Consider the following 20,937-nt stretch of genomic DNA (forward strand, 5'->3'; position numbering starts at 1 on the left):
AAATCTGGAAAGTCCCATAAAATTGGAGAAGAGTTGATTTTACCAGTAGAAAGGGAGGTTCTGTGAAAGGTTTTGCACAAGTCACCAGACCAAATAATTAAAGCGATTCCGCTCAGCAACAACTCTATTCAAACAGGCAAAATGTCTGAGAATGTGGGAGGTGCAGACATCCCACCTCTCCTGGAAGTTCCAGGAGTTTCCCGCATATTGATAGTGGCTCTCTGACGCCTGGAAATTATATACAATACTGTATCCCAGAAATCGATTTTTATGAGAGGGAGTGCGAGTATCCTGATTGGTCTCTCTTCGTGCTAAGAGTGGTTCCCAACCACCGGGCCATGAGGAAACAATATGAATTGGCGATGTGAAACGATATGAGTCAGCTGCACCTTTCCTCATTCCCTGTCATGCACTGCTGAAGTTGAATGCACGCGAGGTCATTACCCATGCATCATCCAGGTCAGCGCGGGAAAAAGATCAACTCCTCGAGCTTGCAAATGACGGCGAGCTGAAAAGTATGTTTGACATAACATCTCTGCCGGCATTCTGGATCAAAGTCAAAGCTGAATATCCTGAAATAGCCACGGAAGCACTGAAAACGTTGCTTCATTTTCCAACATCATATCTCTGCAATGAATGCAACGAAAACTGAATTGCGGAATAGACTGGACATAAGGAACCCCCTTCGAGTATCGCTGTCGCCCATCACCCCTCGATAGGACCGTCTTGTTGCAGGGAAACAAGCCCAGGGCTCCCACTGATTCAGCGATATTGGTGTGTTGCAATGATTTTATATGTTCATACGAGGAAAATATGTGCTATGTGTTTAATATCCAAACGTTACTTAAAATGCTATGATGCTATTGGCTTATAAGTGACTTATAATTGACTTATCACTATATTCATGCGAGGAAAATATGCGCTGTGTGTTTAATATTAAAATCATTAGATAAACCCTTTTAGAAATGAAATTGAGTGTATTAGCCACTTATAAGTGACTTATAGTTGACCTATCACCTATATTCCGGTCATGATTAACACCCCCCACCCCTCCCCCCGTCGGCGGGTCCGCAAGAATATTGTCAATATTAAACCGGTCTGCAGTGCAAAAAATGTTGGGGACCCCTGCTAAGTAGACGGATCAGTTTTCTCTGTGGGCGGGCTTTACAGGCGACCTCAAAAATAATGACAGTGTTGCTCGCTGCACTGTTTGCAACAGTGACTTTTCTATTGCCCATGGTGGGTTAAGACTGTAAAAGACATGTTGAGGTGAGTTTAACAGGTGTCATTTGTTCATTAGCATAGCTAACGTTATTTAAACTAGCTGGCTGGCTGCTAAGGAGCTACTCTATTGATGTCCTACGTGATGAGGGCAGACTCCCTGTAGACTTGCTTAAAGTCGTAATTGAATAAACATGATAATATAATATAATATAAGTACACATTTTAATGTTACATTTCCTGCATATACCCAACTTAGTTTACAGATTAGACAAAATCACTAAACAAAGTATTACATACACCCTTGGAGGTCGACTGGGGTGGGGGGGATACGGGGTTGCCGGGTGGGGGGGGGGGGTGTGCTACCTCCCTGAAATTAGTTTTTGCAGGGTGGAATATCTGAAGGCACATTGTGCAGCATACTTAGGACAACAGATTTTGCTCTGCAGTTGGATGAGTCAACTTTGTCAGGCAATGAACTTTCACTTCTTGGTTAAGTTCACTTCATAAAAGATGAAAGCATGGTTCAAGAGCTGTTATTTGCAAGGGGACTAGAAACAGATATGAAGGGGGAATCAATATCTTGGGTCATTGAGCAATTTTTCAAAGGAGGACATTCCGCTCTCCAACATTCTTGCTTGTGTGACAGATTGGGAACAGGATGCCACCATGGGGATTTTAGTTTTTTGAAAAAAACTGTACCTAACATATGTAATTCACAGTGTAATTGCAAAAAAAAACCCAATTGATTAGTTGCAAAAATCATTAAGTACTGTTATCACAGCAGTAAATAAAATCAAGTCCCACGCTCTCAATTCTCAACTATTTTGAGAGCTTTGTATTGGGAATGATGAACAGTTTGAATTCTAGCTGTTACACAAGAAGTCAAATGGTTCTCAAAAGGAAACTGTCTGAAATGCTTTTTTTCACACTTTTCAAAACTGGGGTAAAATTCTTTGAAGACTCAAATGCTTCATTCAGTAATCAACTTAAGAGTATTTGGCATGACATTTGTCATTTGTTAGAATTATCGCCAAGTTTAATAAATCTTCAATTGCAAGGAAATAATGTGAAGCATATCAGAGTCAAATCAGTCCATGTTAACCCTGTTTAAGTGCCATACTGGTTGTTGTGATCTTTTCCAATTTCTGAACATCTCTGAATCGGAAGAGAAAGGAAGAATACCAGATGATGATCTTCGGGTATACTGTGCCCACCTGAGTGAGCTACATTAAGACATGTCAGAGAGATTTCAGGATCTTCTTTCGATCTAAATTCCAGATTGGGTAATAAAACCATTCCTAACTATTTGTAATGAGGAGTTAACAGGAATGAAGGATGAAGAACTGATCTTGCTACAAAATGACTTTGAGCTGAAGCTGAGGTTCAAATATCTTATCAAGACTTTTGGTTGCAGAAAGAAATCTCTTAGCTCTATCCTGCACTGTGGAAAAAGATCAAGGTGTTCTTTATTGCCTTTCCAATATCATATTTAGTGGAGTACAGTTTCAGTGCAGTTGCCCAAATGCTTTCAAAGCAATGAAACAGACTACAAATTACTGAACGAGAGGATCTGTAACTCCTTCTGAGTGACATTCAGCCTGATGTTGAGAAGCTGATATCACTGCACCAAACCCATCCAAATCAATGAAAGGTGAGAAAGCAATGAGGTAGAGAATAGTTAGACTACTAATATATACTCTAAAATTATCGATAAAATTTTTTTGACTGTAATTAAATAAAGAACTAATTTTATTTGTAACTTTAAATATACTTGAATAATTTTTGCAATTACTTGTCACTGCTTTGAATTTGCAGTTCCTGTTTTCTTTCACTGTGCATCGTAAATCAAAATTCTTTATATTTTTAATGTAATTGCCGGAAAAAAAGAAGTTGTGGTCACTGGTCTGAGAGTCAAGGGACAATAACCCAACAACATTTGGGAATCACTGCTCTAGTTGAACTCTTCCGTTAGTTTTCCAAATTACTTGCAGTACCCATATGCTAGCTTTTAACAAATTGCACACAATGGTGTTCAGATCCCCCTATATCTCAGGGGTCACTCGTCACTGACTATGCCAAAATGAACAATTCCACATCTTCTCATGTGGGTGAGCTTTCACTTTCTGCAATAGGCTTAAATGCAGCAATTTAACAAATGTGATTTTAAAATACAAAAACAGTATATTCATTTTTTCCTCTTTATCCACAGCATCTAGCACTTGTTCAAAATCACCAATAAACCTGTCAAATGTGATTTTGCTTTATAAGGCAATGTTGGCTTTGTTTGATTACCCTGAAGTCTTCTAAATGTCCTTCTATGATCATTCAATTATAGCTCTTAACATTTTCCTGAAGACATATGTTAGGCAAACTAGGCTGCGATTATCTGACTTTCTGATTTCCACTTCTTTTGAAAAGAAACATTATATTTGCAAGGGCTTTCAGGGAGAAGGGTAGAGACAAATGTGAGGGAAGGCATAGTTCAGCTGAGTGAAGGGGAAAAAACAGGATGACAGCGATAGGCACACAGCGAGGAAAACAGAGAAAGTGGAAGCATGAGACAAATGGGGGACATTGAAGGGGGGAGGTAATGTGGATAATGGTGGGGAAAGAGTGTTTGGAGAGTATGTGGGAAAAATAAAGGGTGAGTGAGGAAGAGCATATGAAAGAGAGTGAGGCAGGGTTACAGAAGTATGGGGATGAGTGTGCACAGGGATGAGAAGGAAAAGGGGATGTTCTGGGCGGTGGTTAAGAGTGGGGCCAGGTGAATGGCAGAGTCTGTGAGGGGGAGGGATTGTAAGTAGAATGAGAGGCAATGTGGGAGGCTGGGAGGGAAAGGGATCAATGGGAGAGAAAGTGTGATGGAGAGGGACAAGAACTGACATAACTAATAGGATTTTGCAGAAAAACAGTGTGGGGTATGAGAGAGGAAGGTTGTACAGGAGAGATTCAGAAATTTTTTCTGGAAATATGAAATGAAACTAGAAGTATTAAAAGTACTCACTAGATCAGGCAGCATCTGTAGGGGGTTACTTCATGATTTTCTGCTGTACTTTTCAATTTTAAGTGGAGCGTGTATCTGCCATTTTACACTTGTGCTTGCTACATTCACAAAGCCATGTGCACCCATTGAATTCACACCAATAATGTTCCCACCTGGGGCAAAGGTTTCCTCTCCTTGCAATTGATGCCTCCAACAAGGATCATGTTTGGCATCAGGGGTCTGGGGTACTCCAGGATGAAGTCGTATCGCAGTAGCCAGATGGAAGACCGGCCCAGTAGCTGGACCAGGGTCACATCTCTCTGGAGGAACCTAACGGCCAAATCTACAAATGGTGAATACACAAAATGACACAACCACATTTCTAGAAAATTGCCAATCACGTTTACAGTTCTTTGGAGAAAAGTCATTCGGTCGGTGTTTCCTGTAAACATTCTTGGCACATACGAGAGTGGTTTCGGACATTTAGCGGCTGAATATTCCAAACCACAAGGAATGCCTCGCAGTAAGTTCACCGTTGGAAGAGAGAGGTACTCGGCAACAATTATACCACAAGGTGAAAAGGGGTCTGTCAGTATGGCATCAAATTTTGCTTCAGTCAATTCTTGCATCAGCTCTGCACTAAAAAATAAATACTCACAGTTAGTCAGGACAAAGTCCCTGTAATGCCCAATATGTCCCAAAGTACTCCTAACTCTTTCATAAAGGGTCCCATTGTAAAAAGCAATCTGTATCAGATTTCTGTGTATTTGCACCACCTCTTCTTTGCTGAAGGGAGTGAAGTAAGTCTTGCTGGTGTAGTAATGGGATGGTTTAATCATCAGAGAGTTTTCAGGGTAAATGACAACAATTTGATGTCCTCTCCCATGAAGCTCCTCCACTATGGTCTGCAAACTGAGCCAGTGACTCGCGTCGACAGGGACGACCAGCAGCTTTCCACTCTCAGCCCAGATGCAAGACCATTGCAAGCCAAGCAGGAGACACATAAACCGTCCAATGTCATGATAAATCGAAGCCATCCTGGGAGGCAACTCAAAACTCAGTGGCAGAGTCAGAAGAACCTTTTATACTTAAATACCACCCAGTAAAACCTACCAACAAACCTCACCTTAAACCCTATCATTGGCGGTCAGTGAAAATCGTTTATCAATGTCAGACTGACAGATTAATTATTTACTTAGGACTGCATTGTCTTAGTTAATATTTTCCACGCTTCTTTCTCGAACTGAAATATGCTGCATCACGGGCTATTCAGTCCTGCTATCTACCCGCAAATTTCACACTAGGTACCTTTCCAGTGGATGCAGCATGAAAGGTTCATGCTCATTACGGTGATTGGACTGGCCAAGCAGCACTATTTCCACCATTGTTGGTCTTCCTGTTATCAACTGCTCCTTAGTTTCCATTGTGTTTGGCGTCAGCCAGTTTCAGCGCTGATTAATTAGGCTCACCTACCACAAACTGATCCATCGGGTCCACGCTGACTGTCAGTACAGCAGTCCCATCAGTCTCAGTCCCTTTACCTAATAAAGTGGCCGCTAAGCATATGTTTTAAATATACAGTGGGGAAAATTTTGCAAGGCTACAGAAAAAGGGCTAAGCGTTGTCACTAGTGAGCTGGTCCAAGGCTGGTGTAGACACAATGAACCATACAACCTCTTTCTGCACTGTAGTACCAAATGATCATACATTTTACATACATTTTTGGGTTTGCCCATTGACTTCAGGGTAGGAGTCACTATCTCTCTCCTGGCCTCAGGACCACTGCAGCTTCTCACAGTTTACTAACCACTACTGCATTGGGAAGGTCACCCCAAATTAGATTAGATTATGAGGACACGCAGTCCTCTTTTATTGTCATTTACTAATGCATGCATTAAGAAATGATACAGTGTTCCTCCAGTGTGATATCACAGAAACACAAGACAAACCAAGACTGAAAAACTGACAAAAACCACATAATTATAACATATTACAACAGTGCAAAGCAAAACCGTAATTTGATAAAGAACAGGCCATGGGCACCGTAAAAAAAAGTCTCAAAGTCTCTCGAAAGTCCCATCATCTCACGCAGACGGTAGAAGGAAGAAAGACTCTCCCTGCCATGAACCTCCAGCGCCACAAACTTGCCGATGCAGCACCCTGGAATCACCTGAACACAGCTGACTCTTGAGTCCGTCCGAAAACTTCGAGCCTCCGACCAGCCCTCCAACACCGAGCACTGAGCACTATCTCTGCCGAGCGCTTCGACTCCGGCCCCGGCAACAGGCAATAGGCAAAGCCGAGGATTTGGGACCTTCCCCTCCAGAGATTCTCGATCGCACAGAAGTAATGGCAGTGAAGCGGACATTTCAGAAGTTTCTCCAGATGTTCCTCCGTGCTTCTCACATCTGTCTCCATCAAATCAAGATTGTGCACGGTACCTACTTAACAAATACCGATATCATTTCAGAGCAGCCGCGTGCGCTGCGTCGCGCCGCCATCTTCTCCTCCCCTCTACTTTCATCCACATTTCCTTTGGCCCACAGCAAGAGGAAGAGGAGGCAAAGGAATTTACCTGCACTGCAGGGCAGGCATTCTCAGACAGCACTCACATCCTCCCTGTCAGTGTCCCACCAGAAGTGCCTGGCTGGGTCCTGGAGGTTCTCCATGTCTCCCTTGCACCAAAAACATGCCTTCTGCAGACACAGCTTTTTGCCATCCTGTTCAGCTCTCCTGAGTTTCTGGAAACAATTCTCCCCTCCATCACTGCATAATCCATTCATTCAGCATTACCGCCCCCAGGTTTCATGTTCTGTGAAGAGCTGCTGTTGCAGTGCATGACAATTGGCGGAACCCACAATAGGAGATACAGTGCCTTGCAGCACTGCACAGGGAAAGCCACCAACAATCCATCTGTGAAGGTTGTGTTACGTACCCCGTAACTGGGTTGTCAAACCAGCAGAAATGGAACACTCGTTGGAGTCTGTGATTACTAGAAACTAATAAAGTTTTATTAAAAAAATAAGTAATACAGTACACTAACGGCAAGGATATAAATGTAACAGGTTGGCAATGATAGTATACACAGATACACAGAAATAGGGTAATAGGAATCAACCAAGCTCTATTGCAGTCTAGGGGTAAAATGATCAGTCTTAAGGTGAAGCAGAGTTCAGTTCAATCTAGTTTAGTTCGAAGTAATCATTGTTGTACCGTTGGAGAGAGAGAGAGAGTGAGAGATACAGTTGAGGTTTCAGGTAAACCTTTCGAGGCCTTCAGATCCCGTTGTGGTCACCGACTATGACCCCTCCGTTCTGGATGCGATCGTTCTGTGGTGAACCCGGCACCCAGGCAAGGGCGGACACACAACAGGTTCCCACCGGTCGTACCTTTACACCTTGTGAGCCTCTGACCAATTTCCACGAATTGGTCCTCCAAACTCCCACCAACTTGTGGGGCACAATGCTCTTTCCAGGGTCTCATGGCATGTGCGTCTGTGCCTTAGCAAACCTGCTATTTTATCCTCCCCCTGATGGGGTATCACCTATCCATCAAACTTCACACTTCCTATTGTCTCAGCAGGATTGTTAATGAACAATTCAGGTTCAAAGCAAACAGTCTGTGGCAGACGCCAACATACTGAATTATATGCCTCTCTCTCGTTATCTCTCTCTTCTCTCTTATTAGCATTTTGAATGGCTCTCCCTTGTCTCTCTTTATCTCTCTCTCATTAACAGCATCCGTTCTGCAGCTCTGCTTGGCTTCACACATGACAATTGCATTGAAATTATAGCTGTGTCTTACTTTCACAGACAGTGTCAGGGTGAAGGCAAGTGTTTACTATGTACCAGTATGAGTGATCATTGCAATCAGTGCAAATAGATTGCACTAGCTTTGCTATTAACAAGACTGCCCCATTAAATCTCAGCTACCCTTAGCCTACTGCACTATGTGAACTCCAAAAATAGGCTGGAGGCATCTCTAGACCTTTGAATAAACACAACATCTTATGTGACATCAGGTAATGATTTGCTTTTGAGGGTTAATCATTGTTGTAAGGTAAACATTTAATTCAGGCTTTTGGGCAAAGGTTCCAGATATTGAAAGAAACAGCCTGTCTGTGTATGCTAGTGTTGATTGCTTAGGGGATGGTATCAAATTTGCACAGAACTTATGGGGCTACAGGCAATAAGGCAGGAAGCCTATCCTGCTTAGTAGTCCTGACAGGTTAGGGATAAAGTAGGCTTTTACAAGGAGCTACGTGCTTTCACTTCCAAACATCGTTCAATTACTTCCAACTGATTTACAAAGATGTTGCCAGGATTCAAAGGACTGGGATGCGGAGAGCATTTGAGCAGGGTAAGGCTTTATTGATTAGCGCATAGGAGACTGAGGGGTGATCTTATTGTGGTGTATAAAGCCATGAGAGACACGTATAGGGTGAATGCACAGTCTTTTTCTCAGGATTCGAGAATCAAGAACTAGAAAACATACATTTAGGGCGACTTAACAAGAACCTGAGGGGCAACCTTTTCACTCAGAGCGTGGCCATGAGCTGCTGGAGGAAGAGTTGAGGCAGGTACATTAACAATATTTGAAAGGCACTTTGATAGGTACAGGAAATCTTTCGAAGGATACGGGCCAAATAAGACTGGTTTAGATGTGAACCTTGGTCCACATGCACCAGTTGGATCGAAGGGCCCACTTCGTTGCTGGATGACTCCATGATGACTGGTCTGCATCTTACACTACTGCTCATATCCTTTCTTATGGCTGCTTCCAGGAAGCGAACAAAACTTCGACTATACTCAGCTTTGATTCGGCTTACATCTTTCACAGTGACGCTGAATTTCTGGACACATTTCCAGTAATCTTCCACTCAGTCACAAGTTACCATGGAGCTCAGGAAGAGGCTCTTTGGCCCACTGAGTCTGTGTGGACTATCATGCACACATTTTTATAGTAATCTTCGCCTCACTCATGTCAACTACCCGTTTTGATTAATGAACTATCGCATCACATCAGATGCAATAGGTGCAATGTCACTCCTCTCCTGGCTACCCCAGAACATAGTTGGGGAGGTTGGCATAGGATGACAGGCAGTAAACTATCATCGAGCTTGGGATGGGAAACAGAACTAGCAGTTCACCTGTGTGATTGAGTCACCAAGGGCCCTCACCATCTTGTAGACTGTGACCTACAAAAGAGACTTGTGCCCTCTTCTTATCACCGCCACCAGGGATGGAGCACAAGAGCCTAAAGAGCTGCATCCAAATATTCAGAAACACCTTCCTTCCTTCCACTATCAGATTTCAGAATAGTCCTTGAACCCACAGACTTTTTTTCTGAACTATCTATTTAGTTTTGCAATTTATGGTAATTTTATGTCTTTTCACTGTATTGCTGTCATGGTCCGGATCGGGGTCCCTTTAAATTTACCTTGTTTATATTACGATCCGGACCGTTGATTCCCTGTTTTCCCGTGTCCCTCGACTTTGGTGATTACAGGCAATTAACACTCGGCTGAACCGGCAGTTTATAGTCTCCGGCTTTCAGTCGTTCAGTGTGGGAGCGTCTGCAAAGTCTGCAAAGTCACAGCATGCCAATGTCATCTGGCCGGAGCAAGCCTTGTCTCCGCCCAAAGCGAGTGCCTGTAATTCGGCTTTCCTCCCAGAGCAATCCTGTCCAGTTACCTTGCCGAAGCGAGCCTGCAATGTTTCCTCATCAAGGTGGGTCCGTCAGTTAACCCGCCGGAGAGAATCAAGAGCCGCTGTCTACTGTTCCCAGGCCGAGTCGAGAGCTCGGCACTACCCAGAGGTTCGAAGCACCACGTCCTGGCTCCGGCGGCATCCAAGTACCATGTCCATGTCCTGGCTCCGGCGGCATTCAAGTACCACGTCAAGTCCTGGCCCTGGCGGCATTCAAGTACCACGTCAAGTCCTGTCCCTGGCAGCATTCAAGTACCACGTCAAGTCCTGGCCCTGGCGGCATTCAAGTACCACGTCAAGTCCTGGTCCTGGCGGCATTCAAGTACCACGTCAAGTCCTGGCCCTGGCGGCATTCAAGTACCATGTCAAGTCCTGTCCCTGGCAGCATTCAAGTACCATGTCAAGTCCTGGCCCTGGCGGCTTCCAGTTCTGAGTCTAGTCCTGGCCCTGGCGGTCTGTGATTCCTGTCCTACCCTCTTGTCTGAATCCCTTCTCTGCCTCTCTCGCCTCTAGCCCTCGTCTGCAGCCCTCGCTTGCACTTCGGTCTAGTTCCATCACCGGAGCTAGATAGGTACTGTCTGGTGTTCATTCGTGTTGGTCTTGTCTTGTCCTGTCCTCGCCTCTGTGGGGTAAGTCAGACCATCTTGCCGTTGCCCTGCGGGGAGTCATGTCTTGTCTTGTCTTGTCTTGTCCTTCCCTCCGTGGGGTAAGTCAGGCCGTCTGCCATTGCCCCGCGGGGGGTCATGTTTTGTCTTGTCTTGGCCTCCGTGGGGTAAGTCAGGCCATCTTGTTGTTGCCCCATGGGGGGTTATGTCTTGTCTTGTCTTGTCCTTGCCTCCGTGGGGTAAGTCAGGCCGTCTTGCCATTGCCCCGCAAGGGGTCATGTCTTATCGTGTCTTGTCCTCGCCTCCGTGGGGTAAGTCAGGTCATCTTGTCGTTTTCCCGCGGGGGGTTATGTCTTGTGTCTTGTCCTCGCCTCCGTGGGGTAAGTCAGGCCGTCTTGCCGTTGCCCCGCGGAGGGTCATGAGTCCCGGCCCTATGTCCTGTACTCAAGGAGGGGTCCCGGCTCTCTGTTCTGTGTGCGAGTCCCGGCCCTATGTCCTGTACCTAAGGAGGGGTCTCGACTCTGTGCTCTGTGTATGTGTCCATGGTTCCATGTACCTGCTCTCCCGAGACTGAGACTCTGTTTTCCATGCTCCTCCTCTCCCTAGCCCATGTCATGTCCATGCCTGGTTCTGGGGTCCAAGCCCGAGGCAAGACCCAGGTACTGGGTCCTTGCCCAGTCTCAGGCTCGGAGTCCATACCCTAGCCTCTTCATGTCTCCTCTAGTTCTGGGAGCCAATTCCGAGTCCGAGCCCAGACCCTTGGTCCCAGCCTAGTCATGGACCTCAGTCCTTGTCCAGTTCGCTACTCCTGCTCCTGCCTAGCTCTCCTGATATCAAACAATAAACTAAATCTAAGTAACCTCACAAGATGTGTCTTGCATTTGGGTCCACCCTTGCCCCCAGTTCCCCGCCATGTGACAATTGCTGCCACAAAATGTCAAATTCTGTATAATTTCTCAGTGATAATAAATCTGATTCTGATTCTAAGATCAAAGACACTGAGATTGTAGGGTTGGGGAAATCATTACAGCTCTGGAATGGCAGCAAAGGGGTGTAATGAGGAACTTGGGGCCAATTGGCTGAAGATATGGATGTACTGGGTGGTGAAGGGGAAGGAGAGTGCAGAGGGATGTTCAGGGAATTAGGCAAGTTACTTACATTGTAGGCCTTCCTGTTCCGTGGTACACTTAGAAATCCATTTGTTCCAGAAATGCCCAGTGACAGGCTACCCCAAGAAATATGGTCCAGTTTGACCTGCAGTGCAACATGAAATGACATCATCACATAGGCCCCGAATCAGAGATTGCATCAGGGATGAGAACTTGATCATAAGGTCATAACTGGGTGAACTTTGCAAAGTATGTAAAATAGCCTTGAAAAGGTCAAAACAGTAAAACCCTGATAATCATTTACTCAATTGCTCTGAAATCTCAGAGTCTCACCAATGCGCCCGATCCCTTTCATCCTCTCAGTGCTCGGTTCCCATCTTTAAACTTGCCATGTTCACTAAAATGTACCATAATACTGTGTTTAACAAGAAAATTAAAAGTGTGTTGGGGCGTTAATAGGACTACGGTCCAATAATCCAGAAGGTCACCCAGCCTAGCACCACACTGATGCCTCGATGAGTGGAAAATGTTTGTCCAGAAATCGAGGCCCAATGGTCAAAGCCCTGAGTACGTGAGTCTCTGCGAGTCAGCTGGGGAAGTCAAAGACCCAATGTCTGCAAACGCACAAGTCCTCTGGAGGCTGAGGACAGCCTGCCTTTGGGTTAGAGGGCTATGTGTGTGCACGGGTAGATGTGGTGTGGGGGGTAGGAACGGAACAAGCCTGGCTTTCTTACTGTTGCTTTATTGCTTGGTATGTCCTGTTTTGTTGTGTTCTGCGTTGTTCTGCCGAGAATGGTGGGCACGCAATGCCGGTACCAGAATGTGTGGTGACTCCTGCGGCCGCCACCAGCACACCTTTGGGATGTGTTGGTTGTTGTAATGCAAAAAACACATTTTACTTTATGTTTCGAGCTACATGTGGTAAACAAATCTGATGCTGAATCTGAACTTCTGGACACATTCCAGTAATCTTACACTCAGCTGCAAGCACGCAAACTGCGACATGTTAAAACTTAAATCGTGGAATTTCTAGATAATATATCTTTGAAATGAATATCAAAATGTATTTGAGAGAAAAGGTTCCGTCCAAAAAAAAATGTAGGAACAGGTGAAGTGTAAAGTGTTATAAAGCAGCATGAATCTTTAATGCCAGGAATATTGGAGTAAGATTTTCTTAAGATATGAGACAAGTTTAAAAGATAGAACCACAATTCTGAGATGGCTTTCTGTGTGCTACTGACCTATACTTTGAATAACATTTCCACTATTCAATTTATTTAAAGTATGTGGAGAACCATTAAGGAATGATTTGCAGTGATAGTTAATCCAAACAATTTGCTTTAATTATTCCTTCAAATAAATAAAGAGTTTTGACAGGGTAGCTCTCAAGAAGCACACTCACTAGAAATCCATTGAAAAGACGCCCTGAAGGTAACACACTGGACAAATTGGCTCCAAACTCAGCTGCTTAAATTTTACCTCACGGGTTGGGGCAGGACAAGCTTTCTCTCAAAACTGCAGCATGTAGCCAGCTAATCCACAGCACCAGAGCACTATGAATGGCTTGGATGTACAGGACATATGAATAGCCAAATGAATGAGGAGTACCTTCCTCTGCCCTTCAAGCCTACTTCTAAGATCATGGCTGAGCTGATTGTAACTACATTCCACTCTTTCCCAGTAACCTTACACTGTTATGTTTATCAAGAATCTATTGACATTTGCCTTAATATTCAGATACTCAACTTTATCACCTTTTGAGGAAGGGAGAGATCCAAAGACTTTTGACTTGCTAAGAGAAAAAGGTTTAGTTTCATCTCTCTTTCAACCCTTCTAATGTTCAGCAGGATTTCTCCCACAAGAGGAGATGTCTCCCTTTTGTCCATCCTGTCAAGATTCTTCAGGATCTTGTACATTTTAATCAATTACCTTCTCACTTCAAAACTTTCACAGATTTAAATCCAGCCTCCCCAAACTCTCCTCAGAAACATTCAAAGGGTATTACAAATATTAAAGAAATAGACTTTTATGAAATTGAGTTTTCAGAATAATTAAATAAACCCAAACAAATAAACCTAAATCACTGAATGCAATGAAAACATTTAAATAAATTTAAAACATTTCAAAAACTGTAAATTTATAATGTAATGGTAAAACTCCACTTAACTAAATTCCTCACACTGGTTTTCTCCATTCATTTGAATGGAAATGCTGTTCCAACACAGGTTGTTCTAACAGAGCCATATAGTTGGGCAAAGAGCTATGTTTCATGGCCAGCAGCTGCCAAGAGGTTGGCACCTACATGAGAAATCAGAATGTAACATCATAGTGTCATAGAGAGATACAGCTTGGAAACAAGTTTATATTACAGACCAGCCAACAGTCCTAGGGATTTAGAGGAACAAATATGTAATGAGATTGCAGACTTGTTGCAAGAAACATAAGGTTGTTATAGTAGGTGATTTTAACTTTCCATATATTGACTGGGAATCCCATACTGTAAAAGGACTAGATGGATAGAGCTTGTCAAATGTGTTCAGGAAAGTTTCCTTCCTCAGTATGTAGAATGCTCAACGAGAGAGCGTGTGATACTGGATCTGCTATTAGGGAATGAGACAGGGAAGGTGACAGAAGTTTGTGTAAGGGAACACTCCAGTGGCCACAATGCCATTAGCTTCACAGTAAATATGCAAAGAGTCTGTGGTCTGCAATTTGAGATTCTACATTTGAGGAAGACCAATTTTGATAGTATCAGAAATATTCTGGCAACTGTGGATTGGGACAGGCTGTTCTCTGGCAACTGTGTACTTGGAAAGTGGGAGGTATTAAAATGAAATTTTGAGAGTACAAAGTCTGTCAGAATAAAAGATAAAGATAACAAGTGTCAGGAACCTTGGTTTTCAAGAGATATTGAGGCCCTGGTGAAGAGAAAAAAGGAGCTGCACAGCAGGTATAGGCAAAGGAACAAATGAGGTGCTTATGGAGTACAAGAAATGCAAGAGAACACTTAAGAAAGAAATCAGGAAGGCTAAAACAAGTAACGCACACAAAATGATGGAGGAACTCGGCAGGCCGGGCAGCATCTATGGAAAAGAGTATAGTTGACATTTTGGGCCAAGGGCCTTCAGAAGGACTGGAGTAAAAAAGATGAGGAGTCAGAGTTCGAGGTGGGGGGAGGGGAGGGAGAAACACGAGGTGAGAGGTGAAACCAGGGAAGGGGGAGGGGTGAAGTAAAGAACTGGGAAGTTGAATGGTGGAAGAGATGCAGGGCTGGAGAAGGGGTCATCTAATAGGAGAGGACAGAATGGCATGGGAGAAAGAAAAAGGGGGAGGAGCGCCAGAGAGAGGCGATGGGCAGGGAAGGAGATAAGGTGAGAGAGGGAAAAGGGGATGGGGAGTAGAGAAGGGGAGGGGAAGTACCGGAAGCTCGAGAAATCGATGTTCATGCCAACAGGTTGGAGACTACCCAGATGGAATATAAGGTGTTGCTCCTCCAACCCAATTGTCTTGTTTGTGATAGGCTAAAAGAAGGCATGAAATTGCTCTAGCAGACAAGGTGAAGGAGAATGCTAAGGGATTCTACATGTATATTAGTTGGTCCTCTGAAAGACCAGAATGGTAATCCATGTGTAGAACCAAAACAGATGGGGGAGATCTTAAATGCATTCTTTGCATCTGTATTTACTCAGGGTATGGATACAGAGTCTATAGAAATGAGGCAAAACACATTAACTTCATGGACCTGTACAGATTACAGAAGGGGAGGTGTTTGCTACCCTGAGGCAAATCAGTGTGGATAAATCCCCAGGGCCTGACAACGTGTTCCCTTGGACCCTATGGGAGGTGAGTGTAGAAATTGCCAGGCCCTAGCAGAGAAATTTAAAACACCCTTAGCAACAGGATAGCCAATTGGAGTATAGCTAATGTTGTTCTGCTATTTTAAAAAAGGCTCTAACCAGAAACCAGGAAATTTTAGGGCAGTGAGTGTGACAACAGTTGTAGGAAAGTTATTGGAAGATATTCTAAGGGACCAGATATATTAGTATTTGGATAGAAATGGACTGATTAAGGATAGACAGCATGGTGTCATGTGGGGTAGGTCATGTCTGACCGATCTTATTGAGTTTTTCAAGAAAGTTACGAGGAAAGTGGTTGAAGGCAAGGCAGAGGGTGTTATCTACGTGGACTTCAGTAAGGCATTTGACAAGATGGCACATGGGAGGCTGGACAAGAAGGTTCAGTCACTCCACATTCAGGATGAGGTAGTGAATTGGATTAGACATTGGCTTTGTGGGAGAAGCCAGAGAGTGGTATTAGATGATTGCCTCTCTGACTGGAGGGCTGTGACTAGTGGAGTGCTGCAGAGATCGGTGCTGGGTCCATTGTTGTTTATCATCTATATTAATGATCTAGATGATAATGTGGTTAACTCGATCAGCAAATTTGTGGATGACACCAAGATTGTAATGGATGATGAAGGCAATCATGGCTTGCAGAGGGACCTGCATAAACTGGAAAAATGGATTGAAAAATGGCAGATGGAATTTAATACAGACAAGTACAAAGTTTTGCACTTTGGTAGGATTAACCAGGGTAGGTCTTACACAGTGAATGGGTAAGTCCTACTCAGTAGGGCACTGGGGAGTATGGTAAAACAAAGAGATCTGGGAATATAGACACACAATTCATTGAAAATGGTGTCACAGATACATAGGATTATAAAGAAAGCTTTTGGCACATTGACCTTCATAAATCAATATATTGAGTACAGAAGATGGGATGATATGATAAAGTTATATAAGACATTGGTGAGGCCTAATTTGAAGTACTGTGTGCAGTTTGGTCAGCTATCTACAGGAAAGCTGTAAACAAGATTGAAAGAGTGCAGAGAAAATTTACAAGGATGTTGCCAGGTCTGGAGGACCTGAGTTATAAGGAAAGATTGAATAGATTAGGACTGTATTCTTTGGAATATAGAAGATTGAGAGGAGATTTGATAGAGGTATACAAAATTATGAGGGGTATAGATAGGGTAAATGCAAACAGGCTTTTTCCACTGATGTTGGGCGGGACTACAACCAGAGATCATAGCTTAAGGGTGAAAGGTGAAAAGTTTAAAGGGAACATGAGGGCATCACTCAGAGGGTTGTGAGAGTGTGGAATGAGCTGCCAGCACAAGTGGTCCATGCGAACTCAATTTCAACGTTTAAGAGAAGTTTGGATAGCTACATGGATGGTAGGGATATGGAGGGTCATAGTGCAGGTGAAGATCATTGGGAGTTAGGCAGTTTAAATAAGTTCTGGCATGGATTAGACTGGCTGAAGGGCCTGTTTCTGTGCTGTACTTCTCTATGACTCTATTCCCTTTGGCTCACCAAATCCATCAAACACTCATTTTTACGTTAACCCTACACTAAACTATCTTTTTCTCCCCTAGGTTCTACCATTCATCTACGCATACAGGAGAATTTACAGTAACCAATTACCCTAACAAACTACATGTCTTTGGAAAATGAGAGGTACTTGGAGTACCTGGAGAAAAACCACATTGTCAAACTTTGCACAGATTTCCCTGGAAGCTGGGATTGAACAAGTTCTCTGGTGCTATGAAGTGCTGGCTCTCTCTGTGCCCAGTGAAATGCAGGCACTTCTCCACAAAGTCTGAGTTAGTAACTTTCAATACGGAATTTGGATAGGAATGTGCCAAAATAAAAAAAGGGAGCAGAGCTGGTTGGGAAGTTATTTCAACCATCTAACACATATGTATTTTAATGGCCAGAAAGGCTCATTCGATGCTGTAAAGTTCCAATATTAATTAGTTTCAAAATCTGGTCTAGATAATCATTCTCCCTTGTCCTTATCTGTATGTGCTAAGTTATAAATTGGTTTTGCTTTAGATTTGCCAACTGCAATAGACAGAGTCCCCATTGTCCAGCCCTGCCTAATATTCCTGACTTTCACATCAACAAAAAAGAAGACCCATATATATCATAGGCAGCTCCCTTTTCAATCTTTGGTTTGTGTGCAACTGTCTGAGTCTAAAGCAGAGGCTACATTAAAATCAGACTCCATGTTAGGTGGGGATTAAAAATTAAGAGCTAAATGTTTTATTGTCATATACCTTTTGCAGAGCCCTTTGCATTATCTTGTATTGGTTTACATTATAATTTGGATTTTTAAAAATAAAACAGTGAGCCCAGAGTAGTTCATTCTGTTCTGTTTCTGTTCCACTCTTTCCACAAAATTAATCACACTCATGTCCCCTGCATTTCAGTTTACAACATTCTAACATGCAAACATCTTCAGTACAATTTTATTGCCTCTGCAAAATCCCAGTGAGCTTCTTGCCAACACAGTGTGGCACCTTAAGTTTAAAAAGAACTATTCAAACGAACAGTTACAGTACAAAGTGTTATAATGCAACATGCAGCTGCGATGTAATGAATATTGGAGCAAGGTTCTCATTGGATATGAGGTAAGTTTAAAAGATAGAACTAAAATCCTGAAATGGCTTTCCCTGTGGAATTGAACTGTATTTTGACATTAGCTGCACGTTCTCCACTATTCAACTTATTTGAAGTATCCGTTAAAGGAGAGCTGGCAGCGACAGCTGAACTAAACAGCATGCTTTATTCATTCTTTCATTTCGTTCAATCAAGGAAGGGTTTAGACAGAATAGATTTTGAGAAACGCATTCAACATAGCCCCATGAGAAAAGATTGCAATGAACTTGCACAGATGTCCCAAAGCATCACACTGGACAAACTGACTCCAAGTTCAGTGCTCATGTTTTACCTCAAGATATTGGAGTGGGGCAGGACAAGCTTTCTCTCAAGACTGTACAAGGTAGCCAACTAGGCCTCACCCCCAGAGCACTATGAATGATTTTGATGTTCAGAACATATTAATATGCAAATACAGTATATGAATAAGCAAGAGGAGTATGTCTTTAAACTTTGAAACTCTAACTCCATTGTACCAACTATTGTCCTTCCATCACAAATATTCTGAAGGTTAAGTTCAGTTCTCCCCTAAAGCAGTTACAAACATCACAAAAGATGATTAACTTTTGTCCATTCATCATAAGACAGCAGCCATCAGCAGGCTATGTCAGTGGGATCTAATATCATTACTATAGTGCCGTACAATCTCTTCAGCCTATAATGGTGAGCTGACTTTTTAACCCACTGTATGGTTGATCTAACCCTCCCCTCCTACATCGCCCTCCATTTTTCTGTCATCCATGTGCCTACCTAAGAGTTTCTTGAATGCCCCTGATGTGTCTGTCTCTACCACCACCCCTGGCAGCATGTTCCATTCACTCAGCTCGGTGTGTAGAAACCCCCCCTCTGAAATCCACCCTATACTTTCCTCCAATCACCTTAAATTTATGTTACCTGGTATTAGCCATTTCTGCCCTGGGAAAAAGTCTCTGGCTAAGTACTCAATCTATGCTTCTTATCATCTTGGTTACTTTTATCAAGTCATCTCTCATCCTCCTTTGCTCCAAAGAGACAAGCCCTAGATTGCTCAATCTATCCTTATAAGACATCCTCTCTAATCCAGGCAGCATCCTGGTAAATCTCCTCTGCACCCACTCCAAAGCTTCCGCACTCTTCTTGTAATGAGGCGACCACAACTGAGCACAATATTCCAAATTAATAACTTATTCCCACTTAGAGTTGTTTTGTCCTGATTAAAGCCAGGCCTCATTTCTTAAAGAGCTGGAGACTAGGCAATATGTTGTCCAACCTAGGAAGTAGAGAAAAGTAGGGAAGAATGGGCTCCAGGTATCTTGGATGACACATTGAAAGTATTGACAGAAGAGGTAGTCAAAGTCAAATTCATTGTCATACGCACAAGTACAGGGGTGATTGATATGTTTGTGGGCTAAGGTAGAAGGGGTCAATTTTAGAAAACCTAGCTCATTTATTTTTCCTCCATTTACGCACTTAGCCCTGCGGTCGTCTGCATTGTCACTCAGAGTTGAGCTGCACCTGCAGGAACGAGAGCTGTATAACTCATCTCCTTCCACCTTAGGCCACAAACTTATCAATCACCCTTGCTGTGGACCACCTGGAGGTCCAAGACACTCTCGTTACATACACATGCAGTTCAACTCTTTGAGTGATAATGCAGAAAGTTTGAAGTTAATAACTCATCTCCTTCTACCTTGGGCCGCAAACTTATCAATCACCCCTCGTATACGTCTGCACAAGTACAATGGAAAACTTGCAGCCGCATCAAAGGCATATAGCATCATAAAGCAGCATTCATAAGAAAAACATAACTTAATCATAAAATAAGCAGAACTTTTGCAAGAAAACACAATTAGATTAAAATAAAGCCCGTTTTAGTGTAAGGTGATCAAAGTGGTCATGGTGTTGAAAACTGCAGCGATTAGGGTTCAAGAACCAAATGGATGAAGGGAAATAGTTGCTCTTTAACCTCGTGGTGTGAGACTTTAGACTTCTGTATCTCCTGCATGATGGTAGCTGTGAAAAAATGCTATGGCCCAGATGGTAGAGATCTTTGATGATAGATATTGCCTTCTTAAGGCAGTATCTCCTACAGATATTACCAGTGGTGGGGAAGAATGCACCGGTGATGAGACCACGGCTCTCTAAAGCTTCTTATGTTCCTGCGCTAGAACTGCTGTTCCAGACCATGACGCAATCAGTCAGGATACTTTCAACAGTAAATCTGGAGAAGTTTGTTACAGTGTTCAATGACAAGCCGACCTCCTTAACCTCCTAACAAGGTAACACACTGATGTGTTTTCCTTATGATTACACCTATGTGCTGGCCCAGTGTAGGTCACCCAATATGTCAACACCCAGGAACTTAAACTGATGACTCTCCCCACTGGTGATCTTCCAATGTAGACCGATGCAAGTTTACTCTCCTGCCCTTTCCTGAAGTCAGCAATCAGCTATTTAATTTGTTGGTGCTGAGTGAGAGGTTGTTTTTTGTGGCAACACACAGCCAGTGATTTATCATCACAACCTCGATTCAACCAACGATAGTTGTTTTGTTGACGAATTTGAAGATGGCATTGGCACTGTGCTGAACCACACAGAGAATAGAGCAAGGGCTAAGAATGCAGCCTTCAGGTGCACCTGCATTGATGATTAGTGAGGAAGTGGAAGATTCGGTTGCAGAGGGAGGGACAGAAGTCCGAGTCTTGAAGTCTGATGATGAGTTTGGCATGCAGAAGGAGAGCGCCTTGTCAAGACCAGAATCTAGAACTCCTTTAAGACAGTGCTCAAAGGCAGAGGAGCTGACAGTCATGCAGAGAGATCTCAAAG

The 20,937-nt window shown here is 43.3% G+C and overlaps 1 protein-coding gene across 1 annotated transcript in view; it reads right to left on the minus strand.

Moving 5' to 3' along the window:
• Positions 1-5,300, minus strand: part of LOC134348394 (UDP-glucuronosyltransferase 1A1-like) — a 29,870-nt gene extending 24,570 nt beyond the window's left edge. Inside the window, exon 1 of the mRNA XM_063051693.1 lies at positions 4,381-5,300. Coding sequence (XP_062907763.1) covers positions 4,381-5,244 — 864 coding nt within the window. The 5' untranslated portion in view covers positions 5,245-5,300. The remainder of the gene's footprint in view (positions 1-4,380) is intronic.
• Positions 5,301-20,937: the final 15,637 nt, after the last annotated feature.

Source organism: Mobula hypostoma, chromosome 6 (genome assembly GCF_963921235.1).
Source record: "Mobula hypostoma chromosome 6, sMobHyp1.1, whole genome shotgun sequence".
NCBI classification, from domain to species: domain Eukaryota; kingdom Metazoa; phylum Chordata; class Chondrichthyes; order Myliobatiformes; family Myliobatidae; genus Mobula; species Mobula hypostoma.